Source organism: Rhinopithecus roxellana, chromosome 11 (genome assembly GCF_007565055.1).
Source record: "Rhinopithecus roxellana isolate Shanxi Qingling chromosome 11, ASM756505v1, whole genome shotgun sequence".
Lineage (NCBI taxonomy): Eukaryota > Metazoa > Chordata > Mammalia > Primates > Cercopithecidae > Rhinopithecus > Rhinopithecus roxellana.
Window position 1 is genome coordinate 102,064,123 of NC_044559.1, and position 27,555 is coordinate 102,091,677.

The following is a 27,555-nucleotide window of genomic DNA, read 5'->3' on the forward strand; positions in this document are numbered from 1 at the left end:
ACCAATGAAGTAAAAATCACTTTCATTCATTCATATATTCAACATTTTGTAAACAGACCAGAAATTAGCATTTTTAATAATGATGCAAGACAACATACATGTCAGACTGACATAAAGAAACATACAAGGAAATGTAATGCTACCAACTCAATAAGAAACTTAAATGAGAAAACTAAGCAGAAATGTGTAGACCCAAACACAAAAAGGGGTTTTCTTTATATGCAAAGTCATAAATCACTTTAAATTTCCTAAACATATTATTCATATTTAAGACAGACGTTTTGCAAAATAACTTATCAGCTGATACACATCTCGGAACAGTTTAAACTCTTCATTCCCAACTTATCCCCTAAATACAAGCAAATCTATGGGTTTGGCCTTTAAAACACAGTATTATTTTTTTATTGTCCTTTTCTCGATTGAAAAAACCAGACATATTTTGTTAAATACTTACACTTTAGACAGAACTGGCTTGAAAACAGAAATACAATCAACCTAAGCATCAAAGAAAGGTAGACAGATGGGTGGATAAATGGATGGATAGATAAGCAAATAAATAAATCACTGTGATCATAAACGGAAGCTAAGTTAAACAAGAGGAGAGTAAATTGATGTCTGCTCTTTAATATTACAATATTATTCAAGGATAAATATTATGCAACAGTACTTCTCAACTACCAGTTTTCTTTACATTACACCATCAATTTTCTAGAAAAATTACTCAAAAAGTAGAACAGCAGTAATGTCAAAAATGTATCCCAAGACAAAACTAAGTAATGGGGCTAAAAAAGAAGCTCAAAATGAAAAAAGTTCACAACATGCTGTATATATTTCAACTTCTTCAACAACTTGGTCCTCATGCATAAAAAGGGCTTAGACATTTTGTTAGCAAAGATAATTTCAATACAGATAACCCAAAAGGTTCTCAAGCCATTTTTTTAAAAGTTGACAAACTATTTGAAATTATCCAACATAACCTAATGAAAACTCTACTAATTAAACTTATTACTTAAAAGATTAGAAAGTAATACCACTATAACCCCTGGCTGAAAAAATGAAATTTTAATCTTACTTTCTTTTTATCAAATTATGTATGTTCATACTGTACAAGAAATATGTTTGCTACCACGGTGTGGTAAAAAATAATTTTTTTTTTTTTTTTTTGAGAAGGAGTCTCGCTCTGTCACCCAGGCTGGAGTGCAGTGGCCAGATCTCAGCTCACTGCAAACTCCGCCTCCCGGGTTTACGCCATTCTCCTGCCTCAGCCTCCCGAGTAGCTGCGACTACAGGCGCCCGCCACCTCGCCCGGCTAGTTTTTTGTATTTTTTTAGTAGAGACGGGGTTTCACCGTGTTAGCCAGGATGGTCTCGATCTCCTGACCTCGTGATCCGCCCGCCTCGGCCTCCCAAAGTGCTGGGATTACAGGCTTGAGCCACCGCGCCCGGCCGGCGTAAAAAATAATTTAATCCCAAAGATACTCATGTCCTCCTAATCCCGGGATCCTATAACTGTTACGTTACATGGGAAAGGAGAATTAAAATTTATATGGAATTATGGTTAACAGGCGGCAAGATTATCCTGGATTATGTCAACTGGCCCAAAGTAATCAACAGGGCACTTAGAAGTGTAAGGGGTAAGCAGGAGAGAGTCAGAAGGAGATGACTAGGGAAAAATGGTCAGAGAGCTACAACTGGGTTGGCTTTTAAGATGGAGGAAGGGGGCCATGAGCCAAGGAATGTGGATAGCTTCTAAAAACTAGAAAAGGAAAGAAAATGGATCTCTCCTAGAATAAATAGTCTTGCCACACTTTGATTTTAGCCCAGCAAGATCCAGGTCTTTTCATCATAGTTTCATCTCCAGAACTACAAAATGTTAAGCGTATAACATTTAAACCACCAAGATTACGTTAATTAGTTAAAACAATTACATAAATTTAATGCACATCGCAATTCTTCATACATAAGACCCAAAATAAGAATAACTGATTGTCTTTGAGACACAGCATTCCCTCAACTACTTTCAAGTTCTTCTCATTATCTTTCTGAATCATGTGCCACAGGTGTATTCAGCCAGGACTTCTAATATACTCATAGGTTTTTAATTAAACATATTTGTAGCTTTAAAACAAAAATCACAAACTAGCCTATTCAACATTTTCCATATAATTTCATTTTATATATTTATTTGTTTATTTACAGACGGGATCTCACTCTGTTGCCCAGGCTGGAGTGCAGTGGCATAATCTTGGCTCACTGCAGTCTCAACCTCAACCTCGCTGAGCTGAGGTGATCCTCCCACCTCAGCCACCCCAGTAGCTGGAACCACAGGCGTTGCACCACTATGCCCGGCTAATTTCTGTATTTTTTGTAGGAACAGGGTTTCGCCATGTTGCCCAGGCTGGTCTCAAACTCCTGCGCTCAAGTATCTTCCCATCTCAGTCTCCTAAAATGTTGGGTTTACAGGCATGAGCCACTGTGCCCAGCCTAATTTCATGTAACTTAAAATCTACTCTGCAGTAATCACAGTCTAACAGGAATATTACATTATGTTAATGCTAAACTGTTCCAAGTTTCGTTTAAGAAATATGAATGTAAGAAAATCTGGAAATAAATCTAAAATGGTAGATTCTAGGCTAAAAAACTAAATTAGTAATATTCAAATTTTCAAATAAAGACAGATAAAAAAACTCATCAAGGGTTCACACAGTTATGGTTCAACATACATTTTTCTTTTTTTGGTAAAATTAGATACGGTGAAATGTAAAGATAGTATCAATTCAATAAGTTTTGACAAATATATATATATTTATATATATATTTACCTGTGTAAATATATATACCTGTGTAACCAACAATCAGGATAGGAAACATTTCCATCACCTGAAGAAACTCTTTCCCATTCTTTCCAGTCAATCTCTACCATCCATAGATAATTTATTTTTTAATATCCAGCTTAATACCTTACCATTTACTAACATATGTAAACTTCCTCTTTACATCACTTAAATTCTCAACTAAGAAAACAATTAAGTCATTTATATACACATATTTTTTTTCCTTTTTTAGAGATGGGGGGGGTCTCACCTATGTTGCCCAGGCTGGACTCCAAGTCCTGGGCTCTAGCAATCCTCTCACCTCAGCCTTTTACACAAACAAAATAAAAGTAGTTACTGATGGAACTCCCAATTTCTAGAACCACTAACATCAGCAATACTTCTTAGGGAAGATTATACATTTTTGTACGAAAATAACCAGCCAAAACCTTCAAAACTACCTCTATTTCCTGTTAGAAACACCTATTAGCGAAACATACCTATTTTGCAATGTCGAGTCAACATTAATACATGCCGCATTAACTATATCACTGACTACAGTGATGAAAACCCGAGTTTACAAAAACACACTCAGAAACTATTAAAATACGTAGGTAAAAAACATTAGGTAGATACCTGTACAGATATTACAGTGAATTTGGAATTGTAAGCTTGCATGCATACAAGGGGAAAAAAAATATTCCTAAATTTGAAATTTTCAGTGAAAAAGGAAGTGGCTCAGGGCATTACAAATAAATTTCATAGATAACGTACTCATAAATCAACCTTGGGAAGTCTAGTCTACGTCTTGTCTCTACTACGCCCCTTACCTTCAAGCTGCCCCTCAGTGAGAATGCACTTGGAACACAACAGAGCATATTACAGCTCAAAATCACGCACATACCTACACTACTCAAAGAAAACACTGGCAGTGTCACATGTAAGAAAGCAAAAAAAAAAAAAAAAAGACAATTCTGCATGGCATTTAACATTTTAATTGACATTTTTCGTCTTATTTAAAATCATATAAAACCCAGAAACAGCTTGACTTCAAAGCACCGCATCTTTCTAACAAAAAAAGTACACTGGGGACAGAAAGAAAGAGATTACTCTCCACACCAAAGTTTTTCACTTTTATAAACCTTTCCGGTTAGAAAGCCAAGCATCTATTTAGGTGAGGATGAACCCGGGCACCGCCACCACCACGGCCTCTGCCTCTAAAACACAAAAGGAATCCCCGGACTGTGTGGGAAGGTCTCTGTCCTTTCCTTCCTCCCCCTCAGCAAACTTACAGCATAAGTTTTAAGTCTCGAGCTACAGCACTATCAACACTTTTCCAAGAAAAGAGATGCCAAGGAAGCTGGCCACCTATCGCTATGAGTGGTCCGCCCCCTACCCCCACCTGCCCGCACGGCGCCGGACTCGCAGCTCCGCCTTTTGGGGAGGTCTCCGCGGCCGCCCAGGCGCCACAGCGGGGAGCTGCGGTCGACCCCTCCGGGATTGGGGGCAGGGCGGCCTCCGCGGCTATCCCGGGAGTCTCGCTCCGACACCGCCTCCGCAGGGGAAGCCGCTCGCAGAGAGGCAGGGACCCAAGCAACGGATGCGGGCAAACCACCCAAGGGCTCGGCAGAGGGGCGTGACCGCCAGTTGGCTGGGCTGAGCGAGGTGCCAGAGGGAAGCCCGCAAGGTACGTCTGCGAGAGCCGGGTGCGGACGCGGTAGAGGGGAAGGGGGGCGCTCGCTCTCTTACCGCCAGGTCCGGATTGCGGCTGTCCCTGTGTGACACGGCTCGGATGACCCCCGCTCGCCAGCTTCGCCAGCCGCATCCGCTCTCCCAGCGCTCCGGACGCGCCTCGTCGCTGACCGCCACACACAGGAACCGCTTCCCCACCAGCTCCGGCCGCGTCTCCACCGCCATAGCCGTTGCTGCCGAAGCGACCGCTCCCGAAGCGACCGCTGCCTCCTCCAGTGCGAGGGAACCGGTGAAACCTCGCTCCTACCGGCCGCTCATGCTGAGGAGAGCGGACCGGGGCACGGCAGTGGCCCCGAACGAGCGCAGAGTCGGGGCGCACTGGCCGCTCTGCCCCGGACACAGCGACCTCGGTCCCTCCCCCAAACACGCCTCTGGAATCCCAGATTCGCAGCGTTGGGCTGCAGCGCCACACAAGAAAACTGAGAAAAAACCCAACACGGCCGTCGAAGACCCAGAGGCAGCCCAGCCGCCGCCACCGCGCCGCGGCCAGTACTGCTCCGTCTCCCTCCCCGGGCAGCGGCGACGCGCAGCGCGTCTCCTTCCGCCGGCGCGGGCGGGGCAGGAGCCGCGGGAGGGTCGGCGGAACCACCGCAGACGGAAAGTAGTGCCCAGCCTTGCGGAGGCGGCGGCCGCCACGGGGTCCTCCGAGATCCAGAAGTGGCGGCGGGAGACCAAGAAATGAAGAGGGCCGCGGGGTAGTAGGCGACAGCTAGTCAAAGCTTTTGGGGGTCTACCTGTGTATTCGTTGCTCCCTCAGAGGTGGAGGTGAGGGGAAAGTGAAGTGTAGTGGTTCTACTTTGATCACAAAATAAACTCCAGGGTTGACGCCTCACCCCCGGCACGATGTTCAGAGCACACGGCGCCCGCCGCCTGAGTTAGCCTGAATTAGCAGTACCGCAGTACCAGCAGCAGAGCAGGACAACACTTCTACTGAAAACTAAGCCCCAAACAGCAGAACCAACCGTTCATGACTTCAAGGGAAAACGAAGGGGAAAATATCATCCTTCTCTTTTGTAGTGATACCAATTACATGTTTAAGCTATTCAGAGATTTAAATTCGTCACTGCTTTATTACAAGAACAGCAAATGCTCCGTGGCGGGCCCTTGTCAACGTCCTGAAATTTCACAAACCGTGTCTGCGACAGTCGTAGTGCTTTTAGTACTAGTACATAGCTCAAACACACAGGTAGGTCAGATAATAACAGCAGAGAAAATCCCCAGATTCAGTTATTGGAAAATACCACGGAAAGAAAAGGATTTTAACCAATCACAATTCAAGAAAATAAATTATATTTATTTCCCATCCAATTACAATAGGACTCCCTAACCCACACACAGATCTCTTGGAACACTCTTCTTTGATCAACCTCTTTGTTATAAATCAAACCTCCCTACAGATGTCAGCGAGCAGTTCGATTTCAGGCACACTTTATACTGCTTTTTAATAGGTAGTTTTAAAAATCCCAGTTGTGGTTTTTCAGTAGCATTAGTGATTACAGTCCACTTAAAAATTCTTCTAGTCCAATAAAATATTCTAAATTTCAGTCTCTTAGAGATTTTCCTGAACCTCTATTAAAAAAAAATTTAGTAATCTGAATGTTTAAACAACTATAAAGCTTTTATCTGTTTTCTCTAGAACACTCAAGCTGGGCAATTTGAAGTGGAGAAACATGACCACTGCTAATAGGTTAGAAACCAAAATTATAAGGAAGATGGATTTTAATAATCATGGTCGAATTTTGCTAATCTAAAGACCAAACACACAACTGTAATAAATAGGCTGGGCGCAGTGCCTCACGCCTGTAATCCCTGCACTTTGGGAGGTGGATCACCTGAGGTCAGGAGTTCGAGGCCAGCCTGGCCAACATGATGAAACCCCATCTCTACTAAAAGTGCAAAAAATTAGCTGGGGGTGGTGGTGCACGCCTGTAATCCCAGCTACTCAGGAGGCAGCAGGAGAATCGCTTGAACCTGGGAGCCAGAGATTGCAGTGAGCTGAGATCACACCACTGCACTCCAACCCCAGCAACAAGAGCAAAAACTCAGTCCCCCCAAAACAACAACAAAAAAAAACTCTAATAAATTAAAAAGGCAAAACATATCCAAAAATGCACATTGGCAAGTTGAGAGAAAAACTTAACTTTGCTTGGGCAATTTTATTTCCAAGTCCACTTTTTCAGTGTACACTGTATAATACTCAGCAAATTATCTTAAGAATTACAGATAAAGATTTCTAAAATAAGTGTAGCTTAAGGAGCCAGTAAAGTGGCTTGGTGACAATAATCCAATATATGTAAGGATAAAAGAGGGCCGGGCGCGGTGGCAATCCCAGCACTTTGGGAGGCCGAGATGGGCGGATCACGAGGTCAGGAGATTGAGACCATCCTGGCTAACACGGTGAAACCCCGTCTCTACTAAAATTACAAAAAAATTAGCCGGGCGCAGTGGCGGGCGCCTGTAGTCCCAGCTACACGGGAGGCTGAGACAGGAGAATGGCATGAACCTGGGAGGCGGAGCTTGCAGTGAGTGGAGATCGCCCCACTGCACTCCAGCCTGGGCAACACAGCAAGACTCCGCCTCAAAAAAAAAAAAGAGTAGGGAGATCAACATCCAGATACCAACTCATCAATGATCTGCTTTGTGACCATGGGCATGATGCAATTGTAAAAATGCAAAAATGCCTGAATCCTAATTTTCAGTGATATCCTAGGAGCAAACGAAAAATAAAGTCATTTGAGAAAAACATGCAAATTCATCAGTTATTACATAAATCCCACTCACCAAATTACATTCTTAAGAGTACAGGTTGCTGGTTGCCTTATATAAATAAAAACTGCCAGCTGTTTTCAATTTTGCAGGCAAACTGCTCTACATGGGCCCCTAGGAACTCCCACTACATGTTGAATTCCACCCTTTTCAGTCCTCTGAAAAGTACGTAATCCAACAAACCAATCAAAATATTTCATATATAGAAACAAAGTTTTTCAGGAGGGCGTATATCCCTGTAATATTTTTAATCAAATATCTTCATATTCTTAGAACTATAGTCCAAATTCTGTTCTACTAATCCCTTGACTACAGTCAATGCCTAGAGTTTACACTAATTCATGGATATTTTGCTGTTGGAAAAACTTAAAAGTACATTTTTTAAAATGTAGAATAAAAAGTCCTTAAAGATTTTTTGCTTGTTTGCTGGCATTTTTTGCTTCATTTTGTGTCAAGCGGTATTTGTATTATTTTATTTTTGCCAGCAAATCATAACTTTGTAAATAACAATGAATTTAAAAATTTTTTCAAGTCGGTTTTGAAACTTCAGAGTATTTGTTTCTTAATGTTTCCTTACATTCTTTACTTCCATAAAGATACTCAGAAACAGAAGAGTGATGGTATTTGTTTTCATTATACAGGCAGAAAGAATAACAGTGAAGTACTTAAAATAAGTTTACTTATAGAAGCTGAAAATTAGAAATATAAATTAGATTTTCTAGTCTTTCCATCGCCACGTGTAAATATGTCCATTAAATATGCCTACACACACATCAATTCAAGCAAACCTCATACATCAAATATCTTAATCTACACCAAAGATTGGGAGACTATTTGATTTTTTCCCTTTTTAGAAGTTCACAAAAATTTATTCATAAAAACAGCTTGGGCTGGGTGGTGGCATGTGCCTGTTGTCCCAGCTTCTCTGGAGGCTGAAACTGGAGGATCTCTTGAGTCCAGAACTTCTAGTTCAGGCTGGGCAACATCACAAGACCCTGTCTCTAAAAAAATCTTTAAAATACAAAGAAACCTCACAAACTATTTCGTTTGTTTTTTTTAAAAACTGACTTATAAAGGAAGAAAATGTATTCACTGCATAAGAACCATAATTATCTACTTAATTATCAGTGATTAACAGTTCATGAAGTTTAGTTTGAATAAGCAAAAGCCTAGTAGTTACAGATTTTTCACTTTTTGACTTGGTATGTAATTGTGGAAAGGGTCACTTTTCTGTTGTCATACATACTAGTATTTTATGCCACTACACATGTCTACTTTATCACAGATATTATCCAGTACAGACAAAAAGTTTAACACATCTTTTGTAATAATATTAGCCACCACTTGTAGAACACCTGCTATGTGTCAGACAGTATACTAAGTACTTTACATACGTAATCTCAGTTTGAGGATGAGGAAAATGAAGTTTAGAGAAGTTCAGTAACTTGCCTAAGAATACACATGAAGAAACTGGTTTTCAAAACCAGATCTTATGATAACAAAGGCTCCCTGCTATTAACTATTACACTAAAAAGTCACTTAAATGAAACATGAAGGTCAGTTATCAAGTTGTTTCATCCTTATTTACAGTTTACTCATAATTGATGTGTTCAGTATTTAGCACTTACTATGTGGGTCACATCTTGCAAGGTTCTGGAGACAGGACCTCTATTCTTGAGAAGCTCACAGTCTACTGGAAAGATAGACAACAGAAATGCTTTGGTTTATTTAATTAAGGAACTATCAATAGATTTCATCCAAATTTAATGCATTTTAATAAATATTTTTCAGATCTATTACAACTTAAGGCTTTTATTAATTGTCAAGTGTAAATAATGGACTGCATGTATGAAGTCTTAGATTATATATATAGATATGGCTAAGAATCGTGCAAGCCACTATTAAAATGAAGGAAACCAAGAGTTTCAACTGAATTATGCAAGTGGAAGACCAAGAATAAATGGAATATAAATTTATGGTACCTTTTTTTATTAAACCTTAAATAATGTGTATTTAGGGTTTGTATACCCTAAGCATTTATTTAAAATAAATTCCTCAATCACATTTATGATAATGAAAAATTAACTCAAGTATCAAAATATCACTTCCTCAAGGAAACCATCCCTGATTCTCAGACTCTGTAGGATTCCCCAGTAAGAGATTTTCAAAACATGCCTTATTTGTCTTACTACTACAACAACTGTATTTACACCATTTATTGTGTAATTGATCATTTATATTTTTCCCTTTATTGGATATATAAGCTCCATAAGGCATCTTTGTCTTGTTCATAACTATACTCCCAGCCACTACTAGGCCTTGCTAACAGATTATAATACATTTTACAGCATGAATGAATGAATACAGCAAAATGTACCTTTTTCTAAATCTAACCCAACTAAGAGGAACTTAGAATCTCAGACACAAATGCGAGTTCCTGTTCTTCCTACAGGGGTATTCATCACCTTCAAAAAATGTCTTAAATACATTATCTCATTTAATCATGGAGGTACAATGTTAAGCCTTTGAAAACATGCTTCGACAGAAAAGCAAGGTTTTTCCTGGGAAAATTTCTAAAGAACAGATACAGAAGGAAGAGTTACAATCTCAAGGAAAACATTCATTTCATTACCAAACTACCAATTTAATACAAACCCAAAAACGATCCTATGAGTGTATATCCAAAACACTAGTCTATTCTTAGTCTTCTAAAAAGAACAGTCTCAAATAACATCCTTGATGGAGTCAATATACAAACATAACTTTCTATCTTCTTGATGCCATGGAAGGAGGGAAAGAGAAGAAAAAAAGAAGATAGAAAAGAAATGAAGGAGGAAGTGAAGCAATCTCTATTGGGCCTTCTAATTGTATATTCTATACATCAGTTATCCAGTTTCCAGTTTAAATTCTGGCTGCACAGGAACATACCACTTCTTTTCAACATTCTCTTCTCTATTAAAAACAAGGTTGATTTTTAACGATAAAAAAATTAAAAATTTAGAAAGAATACACAAAGCATTAGAAAATTCCTAATCTGCTCAGTGAGGAACTACAAGAAATAAAGAAATGGGAAGTTGCCATTGAGCACACAGTAAGTCTTCCTGGAGTGTCCCACAGCACTTTTTCTCTGTTCATCATCCCTCTCATAAATGCTCCAACTATTAACTACCATTAAAATATGCAAGTTTGCACTTTGCAAACAGGTTAGGTTCCAAAAGGGTCGTGTCCCTATTAATCTTACAAGCTTTCACTGTTGTTACAAGTTAATAGCAGCAGAGTAAAAGTCTTCTGTTTATATCCATGCAAGTTCATTAAGTAAAGGAGGTTCTAAACTTTTATTAAAATGATAAATGAAGGAAAGCCAATGTAAAATCTAAACTAAAAAGTAATACCAACTCAAAATCTCAGCATATTATCCATATACTCCATCTATGTTCTTCCTCACCAATGAAACTAGGTATTATATAGTGAACTTTATGATCAAGAACACACATAATTCAGCAAAGAGCAAAGTATACTTTCCTGTCATGTGGTAGGTTCAAACCCCCAAAATGTTAAAGGACTGACAAAAGTAATCTTGCTTAGCAAAACAAATATTGTTAGAAAGACTTCAGTATATGCTATTTCTCAAAGGTCTCAAAGAAGATATACATATGATTAATATTAATATTACTACATACTAATTACTAATATTAATACATACTAATATAATACAAACCAAAGTACCAAATAACCATTTTTAAACATCACTGTAAAACTGCTTCTTTCCTCTGCTTTCCAAGTTTGATCATAAAACCATTATATTAAAACAAATAGGTCAGGCATGGTAGCTCTAGCCTGTAATCCCAGCACAGTGGGAGGCTGGGCGGGGCAAATCACCTGAGGTCAGAAATCAGCCTGACCGATGTAGTAAAACACCTTCTCCACTAAAAATACAAAAATTAGCTGGGCATGGTGGTCCATGGCTGTAGTGCCAACTACTCGCGAGGCTGAGGGAGGGGAATCACCTGAACCCGTGAAGCAAGAGACTCCAGTGGGCTGAGATCACGCCACTGAACTGAAGCCTGGGCCACAGAGTGAAATTCAGTCTCAAAAAAAAAAAAGGAAAACAAAACAAACAAATAGTCTATCAAAACTAACTTGAAATGGAAGAATTTTTGCAGTATTCTGCATTAGAAATAAACTTTTGAATTGACACTTTTTAACCTTACATACCTTCTTCATCTATAATAGATAAAAATCCTACCTCAACTATTATATATTATTATATGTAATAATAATTTCAACTATTCTAGCTACAAAAATTATCTTAAAAGCAATTGCTTCATTTGCTTTTATATCTAAATTTGCATGGATGCTTCTTTCCCCCACTTGCAATTTCTTTTCATTTTATTTATTTATTTTTTTGAGACAGAGTCTCCCTGTTGCCCAGGTTGGAGTGCAATGGCGTAATCTCAGCTACTGCAACCTCCGCCTCCTGAGTTCAAACAATTCTCATGCCTCAGCCTCCTGAGTAGCTGGGATTAAAGGCATGTGCCACCATGCCTGGCTAATTTTTGTATTTTTAGAAGAGATGGGGTTTCACCACGTTGGCCAGGGCTGGTCTCTAGCTCCTGACCTCAAGTAATCCGCCTGCCTCGGCCTCCCAAAGTGCTGTGATTACAAGCATGAGCCACCGCGCCCCACCCTGGAATTTCTTTTTGTATTAACAAGTTTTAAAATTTCATATATAGCCAAATATGCTAATATATTTATGTTGCAGCCTTAAGGCATGCTTTAAAAGTATGTAGGTATTCTTTGGTATTTTAGGAATTTTATAATACAATTTTTATTTTATTTATTTATTTTTGAGATGGAGTCTTGCTCTGTGGCCAGGCTGGAGTGCAGCGGCGCGATCTCGGATCACTGCAACCTCCACCTCTCGGGTTCAAGCAATTCTCCTGCCTCGGCCTCCCGAGTAGCTGGGACTACAGGCATGCACCACCATGCTCGGCTAATTTTTGTAATTTTAGTAGAGACAGGGTCTCGCCATGTTGGCCAGGATGGTCTCTATCTCTTGACCTCATGATCTGTCCTCCTCGGCCTCTCAAAGTGCTGGGATTACAGGCGTGAGCCACTGCCCCCAGCCTAATTCAAATTTTTATAATAAAAATTTTAAATCTGTTAATGTATCCCTTAATTACAAAAGAAATACAAAAGAGATATAATACTTTCTATAAAACTAATAAAGATGAAAAAGAAAAAACATTAAGTAGGACAAGAATATAGTAAAACAAATACTCTGTTGTAGAAGTAATACACATTTGGTTAAAAAAACTTTTTTTTGGAGACACGGTCTCACTCTGTCATCCAGGCTGGAGTGCAGTGGCACAATCTTGGCTCACTGTAACCTCTGCCTCCAAAGTTCAAGCAGTTCTCCTGCCTCAGCCTCCCGAGTAGCTGGGATTAGAGGCACACACCACTACGCCTGGCTAATTTTTGTATTTTTTCAGTAGAGACAGGGTCTCACCATGATAGCCAGGCTGGTCTCGAACACCTGACCTCAAGTGATCCTCCCACCTTGGCCTCCCAAAGTGCTGGGATTTCAGGCGTGACCCACTGCGCCTGTTCTGGTAAAAAAAAACTTCTGGGAATTACAGTTCACTTATTGCATCGAAACTGGACTTGGCTTTACATTCTTAATGTACTTTTACTTTTCCTCAAGATATAAACTTACTGTTGTGAAGCTGAATTTTCTTTCACTACTTAAATCATTTATGTATATCTGGTAAATTATGACTAAATTTTTGTTAAATTGCATAAAGTAAACTGAAATACACACTCAGGGCCGGGCGCAGTGGCTCACACCTGTAATTCCAGCACTTTGGGAGGCCACAGCGGATGGATTACCCGAGGTCAGGAGTTTGAGACCAGCCTGGCCAACATGGTGAAACCTCGTCTCTACTAAAAATACAAAAATTAGCTGGGCATGGTGATGGGCGTCTGTAATCCCAGCTACTCAGGAGGCTGAGACAGGAGAATCCCTAGATCCCAGGAGGTGGAGGTTGCAGTGAGCCGAGATTGCGCCATTGCATTCCAGCTTGGGTGACAAGAGTGAAACTCTGTTTCCAAAAAGAAAGGAAGAAATACACACTTGGTACACTAAAAAACAAAAACAAAAACAAACAAAACTGGGAAGCAATCTGACCATCTTTACTGATAACAGCCTTAAACAAATCATACCATCTGACTCTAATTCGACTCCTTGGAAATCACCCTCAGTGAACAGGCTAAGGATATCAAAATATGGAAAAAGTACGTTAGATGCTTTGGTCAGCTGATTGCTGAGAGTCTCTCCTCAATCGCTAAAATGAGTGGGAGTGGAAGAGTGCTTATAAAGCAGACAGCTGTGAAGACGAGTGTTTTAGGATGAGAGAGACATATACTTGAATCCTGAAGAAAATTTACCAAAGGATGGGGATGAAACAGAAATAAAAACAATTTTTTTTTTTTTTTTGAGACAGTGTCTCACTCTTGTCACCCATGCTGGAGTGCACTGTACAATCATGGCTCACTGCAGCCTTGACCTACTTCCCGGGCTCAAACGTTCCTCCCTGCCTCAGCCTCCCAAGTAGCTGGGACTACAGGCGTGTACCACCACGTCCAGCGCATTATATATTTTATTTTTTTGTAGAGACGAGGATCTCACTATTTTGCTAGGCTTGTCTCGAATTCTGGCTTTAAGCAATCCTCTCACTTTAGCCTCCCAAAGTGCTAGGATTACAGGCATGAGCCACCGTGCTCAGCCCAAAACAACTTGTTAAACAGAGCAAACTAAAATCAAAGAAAAGACTGAAAGTAATGGGGTCAACAGTTCCAAATTATGTAGGACAGTCAGCCTACTCTCAAATTATTTTTAAAAATAAGAGAAATAATGTAATAAGGAAAATGTGACAAACTGTTAAATGAACAAATTACAGCAAATCTAATGAATGCTGATAAAAGTTGGAATAGTGCTTACCCATGGGGGTGGGTAGTATTGACTGTGAAGTGGCATGAAGGTGCTGGAAATGCCCTATATCTTCATCATATAGTGATGGTTAAACCAGTATAAAATGTAAAGATAAATAATAAAAATTTGCAGATGTCCATGATTCTAAACATAATTATCCTTGCCTTTACAGTTATAATAAATAATTACATCATTATTACTTGCAACATATGTAGAGTCATTATTTCTCCTTTAAATGTTCAGTTCCATTAGGACTGCATTTATGAACCCTGGACAGCTAAGGATACTCCCCATTTTACAATTTTGTATCCATCTGAAAACATACTTCCTAGAGGGAACAGAAGTAGCCTTCAATTTGGTCTGCATTATCACCACTGAAAACTATGTTTTATTTAGTAAGGAAGATCTAATTCCATGAAAATAGTTAGCTCTACCTTAAAAAGTTCAGGTACTTGTCAAAAATGGCTTCCAAAGATATTCCTTTTGATACAGGATGTGAAAACACTTCCTACAAATTCCTGCAAAATTAGATGATACTGTATGTACTTCTGATGGATAGACAGGAAAGTAACCTGAGACCAAAACAACAGAGGTCTCCTACTACTGGGGAGAAGCAGGATTATCAAGAATAGAGGAAAACAAAGTCTGCCTAAGACAAATACTGGTCTAGGACAAAAGAGAAAAAGCTCAATTCCTACCACCACAAAGCTAACCAGCATCCAAGGCCCCATGCCCACCACAACAACACAAAGTAGCTCCGAGTAATACGTAAGTAAGAGCATTCTACTACTAGAGAAGTAGCAAAGGACACAGAGAGACCCTCTCTGAAGTTCAGGTGCGCAGATAAGGCTAACAGGTAAACATGGAGTAAAAACATGGGTCAAAACTTTCCAGCACATCAATCCCCATCTTAAGTACTAGGTGATAATAGAAAGATTTAAAGTTGATAATGGTCTAGTAGCAGTGGCTCACCCCTGTAATCCCAGCACTTTGGGAGGCTGAAGTGGGTGGATCATTTAAGGTCAGGAATTTGAGACTAGCCTAGCCAACATGAAACCCTGTATCTACTAAAAATACAAAAAATTAGCCGGGCGTGGTGGCAGGTGCCTGTAATCCCAGCTACTCGAGAGGCTGAGGCAGGAGAATTCCTTGAGCCTGGGAGGAAGAGGTTGCAGTGAGCCGAGATTGCACCATTGCACTCCAGCCTGGGTGACAGAATGAGAGAGAGAGAGAGAGAGAGAGAGAGAGAGAGTGTGTGTGTGTGTGTGTGTGTGTGTGTGTGTGTGTGTGTGTGTGTGTGTGTGTAGTTGATAACGCACTGAAGGTAATCAGAGCAATAAAAGGCAAATTCTTATCAACTCCAGGCAAGACTAACTCAACCCTCCATGCTAACACCTTAGCAGAACAAGAGTCATGACAAATTCTCAGCATAAATACGATTTACCGTAAATGATGGCTGGCATTCAATCAAAAATTATAGGCTGGACAGAGTAGCTCATACCTGTAATCTCGACACTTTGGGAGACAAGAGGATCAACTGAGGCCAAGAGTTCAAGACCAGCCTAGGCAACATAGTGAGACCCTGTCTCCACAAAAAATTTTTAAATATTAGCCAGGCCTGGTGGCGTGCACATGCAGCCCAAGCTACTTGGGAGGGAGGATTGCTTGCTGAGGCAAAAGGATTGCTTGTGTCCAGAAGATCAAGGTTGCAGTGAGTCATGATCACACCACTGCATTTCAGCCTGGATGACAGAGCAAAACCCTGTTTCTAAAATAAGTAGACAAATAAAATTTTTAAATTAAATTAAAAACATTTTTTAAAAGACCAGGCATGGTGGCTCACACCTGTAATCCCAGCACTTTGGGAGGCCGAGGCAAGAAGATCATTTGAGGCCAGCAGATCAAAGCTGCAGAAAGAAATCTCTAGACAAGGAAGAGGGGAAAATATGCCAACTACCAATAAAAGGAATGAGAGGGGTGACATCATTACAGATTCCACAAATATTAGAAGGATAAAAGAGAAAGTATAAAAAACTTTATACAAAAAATTCATCAATTTACATGAAACAGAAATTGCTAAGAGACACAAACTGTAGACCTCTCTCAAAAAGACATAGACTGAAGATCTAAATAAGTGGAGAGATATACCATGTTCATGCATCAGTATTAATAATATTCCAATAAGACTCAGTATTAATAAGATTCTAATTCTCTCCAAATTGATCTGCAAATTTAAAGCAATCCCAATCAAAATGACGGTATTCATTTTTTTTGGTTGACAGCAACAAGTTGATTCTAAACCCAAATAAGTTATGAAGAAACTGGAACAGCCAAAACAATTTCAGAATGAAAAAATTGGAAGACTCATACTATAGTATATTAAGTCTTACTTATATAGCTGCAGTAATCAACTCACCATAATGTTGGCAAAAAGACAGATACATAGATGAACAGAACAAAATAAGAGAGTCCAGAAATAGACCCATACTTATACGGTCAATTGATTTTTCAATAAAGGTACAAATGCAATTCAACAGAGAAAGGATGGTCTCTTCAACAAACAGTGCTGGAACAATCCGTCATCCATATGGTGCTGGAACAATTTGTCATCCATATGTCTAAAAAAAAAAAAAATGAACCTCGACCTATACTTTGCAGTATATACTGAAATTAACTCAAAATGGAGCATTGATCTCAATGTAAAATATAAAGCTAAAAAATTTTCAGAAAACAGGAGGAAAAATTTTGTGACACTGGAATAGGCAAAAATTTCTCACCTACAACACCAAAAGCATGATTCATAAAACTAAAAATTAAACATAATTAAAATTAAAAACTGCTCTCCAAAGGTCATAGAGGTAAAATACTGGCAAAATGCATGTCTGATAGAGGATTGATAACTAGAATATTTAAAGAACTTTCAAAACTCAATAAAAAAACCAAATTTTTAAAAATTGGGCAAAATATTTCAACAAATACATCACCAAATAAGATATGCAAGTGGCAAATAAGCACAAGAAAAGACACTCAACATCATTAATTATCAGGGAAACGCAAATTAAAATCACAATGAGACACCAAGTGTAAAGGAAGATAAGGAACAATCAGAACTCTCATACAGTGCTGACTGGAAGTGATTGCCACATTGCAAAAGAGTTTCTAATAAAGTTAAACATATACTTTTCATATGACCCAGTAAAGGAAGATGAGGAACAATCAGAACTCTCATACAATGCTGACTGGAAGTGACTGTCACTTTGCAAAAAGAGTTTCTAATAAAGTTAAACATATATTTTTCGTATGACCCAGCAATCCCACTTTTAGGTATTTACCCAAGTGAAATAAAACCTATGTTCATACAAAAACCTACCTCTACACCCAAATGTACACAGCCTGTTTATTTGTAATTGCCAAACACTGCAAACAACCAAAAATGTCCCTCATCTGGGAAACAGGCAAACTATGGAGTGCTACTCAACAATAAATTAAATATTATACATGCAACAATATGGATGAAGCTCTGCGTGTGGGGAATCCCCAAAACCACCCTCAGAACTCACCAGAAAGACTCATAAAACTCAAAAGAAACATTATACTCTTGCTTACTGTTAATTACACTAAAATGATAACATTAAAATCAGCAAAGGGAAGAGGAGCATAGAAGACTGTAAGCACAAGCTTCCAGTTGTCCTCTCCCAGTGTAGTCAAGCAGGCAGGGCTTATTTCTCCCAGCAACAACATGTGACAACATGCAGGAAGTACTGGCAACCAGGAAGCTCACCCGAGGCTTAGCATTTAGGGTTTTTACTGGGCTATCTGCATGGCTGACCTTAGTCTCCAGACCCTCCAGAGGTCAAGCTGGTAACCACATGGTACATTCCTACAGTCCTAGCCAGTTGTGAAGCTGAGGCAGGAGGGTCACTTGAGTCCAAGTGTTCAAGGTTACAGTGAGCTATGGATCCTGCCACTGCACTCCAACCTCCAACAGAATGAGACCCTGTCTCAAAAACAAATGAACAAAAACCACTAATAAAGAAAACTTTTTGGTCTTAATATCAGCATGAGTTGTTCTATTCCCTAGCAGGTGCTTTGTTTTTATCATATAGACACTGAATTATACCACTGACCCAGTTTTCTTTCTATGTAGGCTGTTACGACATTTTATGCTATACACTTTTTATGTACTACTTAATTTTTTCAGCTTTTTGTTCCAAAAATTTTCAAACATTAATGAGAGAAAGAAGAATGAATACCCACATACCCTTCATGCAACAATACCGACAAATTGCCAATCTTATTATTATTTTTTTTTTTTGAGACGGAGTCTCGCTCTGTTGCCCAGGCTGGAGTGCAGTGGCCAGATCTCAGCTCACTGCAAGCTCCGCCTCCCGGGTTTACGCCATTCTCCTGCCTCAGCCTCCCGAGTAGCTGGGACTACAGACGCCCGCCACCTTGCCCGCCTAGCTTTTTTTGTATTTTTTAGTAGAGACGGGGTTTCACCGTGTTAGCCAGGATGGTCTCGATCTCCTGACCTCGTGATCCGCCCGTCTCGGCCTCCCAAAGTGCTGGGATTACAGGATTACAGGCTTGAGCCACCGCGCCCGGCCGCCAATCTTATTTCTTCTCTCCTTTTTTTTTTTGGCTGGAATGTTTTAAAGCAAATCCCAGATGCCGTATTATGTCACCCAGAAATAGTAAAGAAAGTATCATTATCCGTTAAAGACTTTTCTTTTTTTTTTTTTTTTTTTTTTTTTTGAGACGGAGTCTCGCTCTGTCACCTGGACTGGAGTGCAGTGGCCGGATCTCAGCTCACTGCAAGCTCCGCCTCCCGGGTTCCCGCCATTCTCCCGCCTCAGCCTCCCGTGTAGCTGGGACTACAGGCGCCCGCCACCTCGCCCGGCTAGTTTTTGTATTTTTAGTAGAGACGGGGTTTCACCGTGTTAGCCAGGAGGGTCTCGATCTCCTGACCTCGTGATCCACCCGTCTCGGCCTCCCAAAGTGCTGGGATTACAGGCTTGAGCCACTGCGCCCGGCCCAAGACTTTTCTTGAAAGTAACCGTACAGGCCGGGCGCGGTGGCTCAAGCCTGTAATCCCAGCACTTTGGGAGGCCGAGACGGGTGGATCACGAGGTCAGGAGATCGAGACCCTCCTGGCTAACACGGTGAAACCCCGTCTCTACTAAAAATACAAAAAACTAGCCGGGCGAGGTGGCGGGCGCCTGTAGTCCCAGCTACTCGGAGGCTGAGGCGGGAGAATGGCGGGAACCCGGAAGGCGGAGCTTGCAGTGAGCTGAGATCCGGCCACTGCACTCCAGCCTGGGCGACACAGCGAGACTCCGTCTCAAAAAAAAAAAAAAAAAAAAAAAAAAAAAAAAAAAAAAAAAAAAAGAAAGTAACCGTACAATACCATTATCACATTTTACAAAATAAGCAATAATTCTTCAGTATCATCTAATAAGTAGTCTGTACTCAAATTTCCTCAATTACCTCAAAAATGAAAATTTTGCCATTACTTTGTGTAAACCAGAAACAAAACAAGAACCGCACATTGCATCTGGTCGATAAGTCTCTTTAAATCTCATTTAATCTCATTTAAGTTATTTGTCCTGGAGAATTTCTCATATCCTAAATTCAGCTAACTGTTCCCTCATGGTGTTAACTTACTATTCTATTCCCCGTATTTCCTGTAAAGAGGTAGTGAGATCTAGATCTAGAGACATGATGCAGTTTCAATTTTTTAGCAAAAATAGTCCATAACAGTCCAGAGGTGATACATGTACTTTCCTAATCCATTACATTAGGACACACATGATGTCTTGTTGTCCCACTGAGAGTGACACAGAAATAGCAGAACTTCTTAAATTTAACTAATGACATATGAGACCCAGATTTCTACTTTGAAAGATTCAGACAATAATGATCCCAGTAACCAAAAAGAGGGAAGAGATTTTTGGGAAGACTAAATACTATCAGCGGATTTCTTTGGGTGATAGATTTGCCAAATAGGTATTTTTTAATTTGTTCCAGATTTCTGAATTTTCTAAATATGGTACTCTGGAATACCATTACCAAAAAGAATGAATATCATTACTTTGACAATTTTTTAAAATCTTTAAAAAATTGTAGTATATAGTTGTAGTACAGAGTTTGTCAAATGAGACAACAACGTTCTGTGGTCAATATAAAAGGTTGTGATCCTGTTGGAAAGAGTCCCATTTTGCCAAGATGCAAATGACCTACAAAGCCCATGTTTTGCAACCCTATGCAGGTCTCCCAAGTACATTCGATGGGAGCAGTAATGAATCCTCCAGAAACAGCCTAAACTATAGTTTGCTTTTTTTTTTTTTTTTTTTTTTTTTGAGAGTCTCATTTTGTTACTCAGGCTTGAATGCAGTGGTACAATCATAGCTCACTGTACTTCGAACTCCTTGGCTCAGGTGATCCTCTCACATTGGTCATGCTAAAGCACTGGGATCACAAGAATGACACACCACACCTGGCCTAAACTATAGTTTTATAAAGCCAACACAACTCCAGGGACTGGCACCCTAGAATGTTATCAATGAAAGCTGTGAGCACAATGGTTACAGGCCAAACACATTTTAAGCTTCCTTCAGTGGATGTTATTGACAATTTAAAAGTACTACTGTAAAAAGAAAAAAAAGAAAAAAAAACTATTATTCATTACAGCCAGTTTGAAAGGCTATAGGTAGAGGCACCATTTCTGACAGAAAGCACTGTGGATTCAAACTTATTTTTGCTATGTTGCTGTTATATCACTCAGTTAAAAAAAAAAAAAAACATGGAAATGGCAAATGAGAAAGCCCAGGACTCTGGCTATAGCTATAAAGGAAGAAAAAGTTCCTTTTTGTGACTACCAACAACAGTCCTCTCCTTACTTTCATTCTAATTCACAGGATATTAATGTTCTGGAGAAGAAATGGTAAGCATTTTCATCACCTAGTATATAATTCATATTTATATTAAGAGAAATTATGTTTAATCACATGGTGGACTCATCAGAACTAAGGCTCATTATTTGTAAATTTTATAAATACCACTCATCTGTTCACATTATAAAATTAGGTTAATCATATCATAGACTGAATCCTCAAATGTTTTCAACTTCTACCTGTTGAGAAACTATAAACATTTTTCTTAAGGAACTAAATAGGATTTCCTTGTATTATAGGTACTGTTAATAAGTGATATGAAGTCTTCTTCTAGACCTTACGTTGATAAATAGCTGTAAAATGAAATAGTTTTTGAACTTGCTTCAGATAAAATTTTCAGATTTGAAAAATAATTGATACCTTATAATTTTTTTAAAGTTCACTTGGAAATTACAGTGGTATTAACAGAATGTGACAATATGTCCAAACACATTTATTGCAAATACCATATCTACTAGATACAATATTTATATCTTTAAAATAGTGGACACATTTCCTTTTATAAAACACTAATCTTTTTTTTTTTTTTTTTGCTTTTTTTTCCTTTTAAAAATATGAGCAGTAATCACATTGACTGAACAAACAGCCTTTCTTAATTCTGTGGCTTTGAGACTTCACTTAGAAGCTTTATTTAACAGAAGACATTTCTGAATAAACCACAGTCAATTATACATTATCTAAATGTGGCTTATTAACTATGTATTTTAAATGTCTTCTCCTGCCACCCAGAACATTTTTGGATCTCTTCCATAACCTCACTTAGTAAACAGAAACAGTTCTTTCAGAAATAAATTAATCTCCAGTTTATTCAGACCATTTTGAGGACTGAAAGAGGTAAAAATCAAGGGAGAAAACAGACCCCCAAAACAAGGTAGTAAAACACACAGGGAGGAAGAGACAAACAGGAGCTGGAGGAAGTGGAAGAGAGGAGAAGAGAACCTAAGGCAGAGAAAGAACTGTAGGTTTCCCTTGGATTAAAGACTCTTCAAAGCTGCATGGAGAGGAGGGATATTCCAAGTTTTTGTTCTTTTACATCCTAATCTAGATGTATGACGAACTCACTGTACATTACATTCCAAAGCTATGAGTACATTTCAAAATTATATGCCTTTCATTTTATTTTTGGGTATACAGTAAGTCCCCACTCAATGTTGTGGATAGGTTCTTGGAAACCACAACTAAATGAAAGGAGTACAGCAGGTTCTCCAAAGTTGTTTCAATCAACCTCATTTCCTTATGACATTGATGAGGAAAAAAAAAATTGGTTTCATTATACATTGTTTCACTTTAAGTAGATGTTTCCAAGAACCTATCAAAGACATTAAGGACTTAACTATTCACTGATGTGTTCTACAGACAAGTAAATAATCAGAAAGTACTTAAACATTCTTGGTTAAATGTCAGCATAATATTTTAATAATACAGTAGTTAAGATAGCAAATGAGCCAGGCATGGTGGCTGACACCTGTAATCCCAGCACTTTGGGAGACTGAGACAGGCGGATCACCTGAAGTCAGGAGTTCAAGACCAGTCTGGACAACATGGCGAAACCTCGTCTCTACTAAAAATACAAAAATTAGCTGGACACAGTGGCATACACCTGTAGTCCTAGCTAATCAGGAGGCTGAGGCAGAAGAATCGCTTGAACCCAGGAGGCCGAGGTAGCACTGAGCTGAGATTGTGCCACTGCACTCCAGCCTAGGTGATAGAGCAAGACTTCATCTCCAAAAAAAAAAAAAGAGAGACCAAACTTGAGCTACATTGCCTGACTTCTAATCCTAGCTCCACCATTTACTAGCTGTGTTATCATGCAAGTCACTTGATCTCTCTGTGCTTTCTTATCTATAAAATGGGAATAATTCCTATATAAAGAAGCTGCTGTGGATGGGGATCACATAATACATAAAATACGCATAGAACATGGTTGAGCAAAGGAAGCACTCAATTAGCTATTGCCAAGAAAGGTCAGTAATAGCCCATTGGCTTTTTTAAAAAAATCAATGAAATGCTTCCTAATTTTTAAAAAATTAAATCCCTAATTACTATTTATGGTTAATCTAATCAATTATGACCATTTTGAAAAATCTCCAAATAACTCTAGTCTAAATAATTATCATCATAAAGGAACTCATCTCAAATTATAACTATAAAATCTAATGTAAAATAACTGTATGTCAACGAAAATAGTTTTTAAAATTGGTCAACTGGATTGTTCATTATTCATCATGAAAACACGTAATTATCTAAGAAATTTACTAATTTAAGTTCCTCCATGAAAACCAACAGAATTTCAAGAGGATAAAACACCATTTTCAGTTACAGATAAAGTATGAAAGATTAAAACAATCCAGTCATTTCTACAAAGCATTCACCACAAAACATACGATAACATTAGCTTCCAAGTGAGCCATTGTGTAAGTCTAGATCAGAAAGTCTTAGCCTTTGCACTAGTAACATTTTAGGAAACGTAAGTTTTGGAGGGGAAGGCTGTCCTCTGTGCGGAAGCTGAGCAGCACCACTGCCTCTACCCATTAGATTTCAGCAGTACCTACCTCCCCAACTCTCACTCTCCATGTGACAACCAAATGTGTCCCCAGACATTGTCAAATGACAATTGCTCTACTTCCTAAGAAAATTTCTTTTGTTTATAACAAAGTAGCATTATAATAGCAACCAACTTTCTCCCATCCCTCCCCCTTTTGCCATTTTTTGAAAACTTCACAAAAAGATGGATTATCTTCCCCAAATGCATTTTAGTATCTTGATTATCCTTGCAAATGATATTGCTGCTGGCATCTATTTTACACTTACCTGATTCTCTGCAGAACCCATAAGAATGTAATTCATTTCTCAATAATGTATGTATACATTTTAACTGTGATTCATTTTAAATTTGTCCTTTCTTCATTAGGATTAAAAATTTTAATATCTTAAACCAGACACATTATGTTGCCAATCACTAGCACAGTACTTCAATAAATGTACTGCTAATACTTCTCAGCATGTGATATCTACTAAGCCTCTAATAAGCATTTAGCATGAATTATATAATTTAGTCCTAACAATAACCTGAAGATGTATTATCTCTACTTTTTCAGGTGAGGAAACTGAAGCTAAGAAAGAACAGCATGCCTAAGTTATGAACATGACTTCACAGCGATAGGAAGTGACAGAACCAGGACTGGATTGCATGCTTCCAAAGGCAGTGTTTATATTCACTAGCTGGGCATGGTGGCTCACTACAGTAATCCCAGCACTTTGAGATGGATGGATGGATGGATGGATGGATGGAGAGATGGAGAGATGGAGAGGGAGAGATGGAGAGAGAGAGAGAGAGAGAGAGAGAGAGAGAGAGAGAGAGAGAGAGAGAGAGAGAGAGATAAAAATTTAAAAATTCACAAGACCAGAATGATCCTAAGAACCACCATTTCAAAAACTAATAATGGACTTTTTATTTTTTGAGATCATACTGCTTTCCTCATTGAATACTTTTCAATATGTAATTTTTAGTGTAAGTAACTTTTCCAAATATATCCCTTTTCACGCTATTTATACCCTCCCACTTCAGAGCAAGCACAGCACTTATTTGAATTTCAATAGTGGCCTTTGTGATAGGACAATCTGTAGTTGGACTTGAGATTTTGTGAAAAAATGGAGTTGAAAACATAAGATCTTGATGATCAAACCAATAAAAGCAATGACAACCCTACTTTTACTGTCTCTTAACTTAAAGAAAATGGCAAGAATAGGTAAGACTATTCATGCTAATTTATATATCTAAAATTGATTATAATGAGTACTGTACATTTAATTTCTATTGAGCTTTGATTCCGAGATAATAATGACATATTTCTGATAATAGCCAGACTCAAATAGAAAATAGAAGGGGAAAAAAAAGGAAGGAAGGAAACACTCAACTTTCCTCAGTTTTCCCGATTCCACTACTGCAAGGCCCTAGAGGCTCCTTAGGACACTAGAGCAAGTTAGGGTTCGTGCTGCTCTCCCCTCTCCTAATTCACTGAAGGAGTGAATTAGGATTTGGCATTGTGGGTTAAAAAAAAAAAAGAAATTTGGAAATAGATGTATACCCACTAAAGGGATGGTAACAACACTAGCCTCATAAAGATTAAAATAAATTATTTATAAATTAAATTAAAAATTTAAATATTTAAAACGATTACATAAAAAAATTTAAAACAATTAGCACAGTGCCAGGCACATAAGTGCACAGTAAACGCTAGGTGTTCATTGCTTTTGTTTGTTTTTGAAAGGAAACGCTAGTAGAAAAACTTTTAAAACACAGACGGGAGTATCTGTGGCTCTTCCTCAAATACTGCGCTCTCCTTTTTCTATACCTATTCTTTCAAAATCGCCTTGATATCAGATTGTGCTCAGAGAATGCAAGCCTTTCTTACAATCTCCATTTCTACCTCACAAGTCTTTATTCAAACAAAACAGCAGTGGGGGGAAAAAAAGAAAAGAAAGAGAAAAGATCCCCTTCTCCCCTTCAATGCTTTGTTTCTTTTTTCTAAGCATGTGACAGTTTGATGTAGAATAATGAGTGACATTGTTTCCTAGAAATAAAATTCTCAAAATTAACAAAGAGGTATTAAAAATATATTCAAATTTACTCCATTTTGAGTTAGAAGAATTCACATTTGGAAAAGCATCACTGTGCATGTTTCATTTCCAGGACTGACATTTGAAAGCAGTGCCTGGGGACCTTTGGCACAACATCCAGCACAGGGTAATTTTAAGTAACAGTGCTATATGAATGAACTAATATTTTCCTTTATCTAAGCAGCAATTAAATCTATTAACCATACTTAGTAAATACTTGCAAAGGGCCTACTGTATGCCAGGTACTATTGCCTTGTACAGGGATCCAACAGTGAACAGGAAATACATGGCCTCTGTTCTCACCAAGTTTACAGCACAGTAGGGACAAGACAAATAAAAGGGCCTATATAAGTTAGTATCACAAAGTGAAAAATCCAACAGAAGATATTAAATGGATGGATGGCAGCACACAGAAGGGGCAACAACTAATCCAGGATTGGCGTCAGGGAAGTAGTCAGAAAAGAAGTGATAGATGTGACAGAGCCTGAAGAATGAATGAAGTCAGCCAAAGAAGTGGAGAAAGGGAAGGTAAAGGGCTTCAGGCAAATGTAAAAAAAAAAAAAAAGAAAACTTAAAAAAGCATGCCACATTTGAGGAAGTTTGAGAAATTCATTTGAGTATGACTGAAGCTTAGCACATTTAAGGGACAGTAGGGGAGATTGGGAGATAGAAGAAGCATGGGTAGAGGGAGTGCTGAGAGCTGAGGGTGGATATGTTAGCAGGGACCAATTGACCATGACCTGGTCAAAAGGACTTTGTGAACTCTATTTTAGACTAAAGGCAACTGAAGGCATTTAAGCACTTTAAGCAAGGAAGTAAAGGAATCAGCATTTAGAATAATTAATGTACCTGTGGCATGGAAAATGGATAGAGAAATAGTTCAGTCTATTGAAATAAATAAGCTTAATTTATCTTTTCTTGTAACTTTAATCCTTCCTCCTCTAGTGGTACCTTACTATGGGCAATTAAAAATGTTTATATCTCTCTCATCTAAAAAAAGACAAACCCACCCACTCCCTTAACAGAATATCACCCTGCAGTTACCATTCTATCTCTTAACTTATAGTACCTTTCTTGAAAGTGAACTGCATGACTTTCTCCAAATAACTCCAAATAACTCTAAAAGACTTATTCCTCACTTTCCTCAGAAATCTACTCTAACATTACCCTAAAATGAGGCTCTCTGAGCACTTTACATAGAATAGCACCACCTTCCACACCTGTGGCATTCCCTACCCCTTATCATCAGACACTATGGACAAGGCACTACACTAAGTACTTGATGTGATTTCTATCATTAACCGTTATGATATGGATGAAGAAAGCGAGGCTTAAAAGCTAACTTGCCAAAGGTCACAACATTTGCTAAATGCTGAAGCCATAACTCAGATTTATGGCTGGCATCACAAAATTGAAGGAGGACAAAGACAACAGCTTCTATTTTACTTTCTCTTTGTAAAGAAGACAAAGTCATCTGTTAGGAATAAGAGGAAGGTATGATACAGGAAATCTGAAGAGAATAAAGGATGTCTAATATAGCCCCATGAAAAATGGAAAAGAGAATGGATTAGGAAGTATTAAAGGACTACCAGGCAAAATTAAGGACGTAGTTGAAATCAGAAAATATGGATTTACAAAGACAATGACCAGCGTCATTTTTC

At 38.7% G+C, this 27,555-nt stretch overlaps 1 protein-coding gene across 4 annotated transcripts in view; it reads right to left on the reverse strand.

The window, feature by feature from the left end:
* The window catches only part of JMJD1C (jumonji domain containing 1C), a 370,899-nt gene that overhangs the window by 308,292 nt on the left and 35,052 nt on the right, over positions 1 to 27,555 (reverse strand). For 2 of the 4 annotated variants that reach the window (XM_030941210.1, XM_010355195.2), the window contains exon 1: positions 4,562 to 5,192. The exons of the other annotated variants lie outside the window; for them this stretch is intronic. In XM_030941210.1, coding sequence (XP_030797070.1) covers positions 4,562 to 4,729 — 168 coding nt within the window. In that variant the 5' untranslated portion in view covers positions 4,730 to 5,192. Of the gene's footprint in view, positions 1 to 4,561; positions 5,193 to 27,555 lie in introns of those variants that run through there. 4 annotated transcript variants of the gene reach the window in all.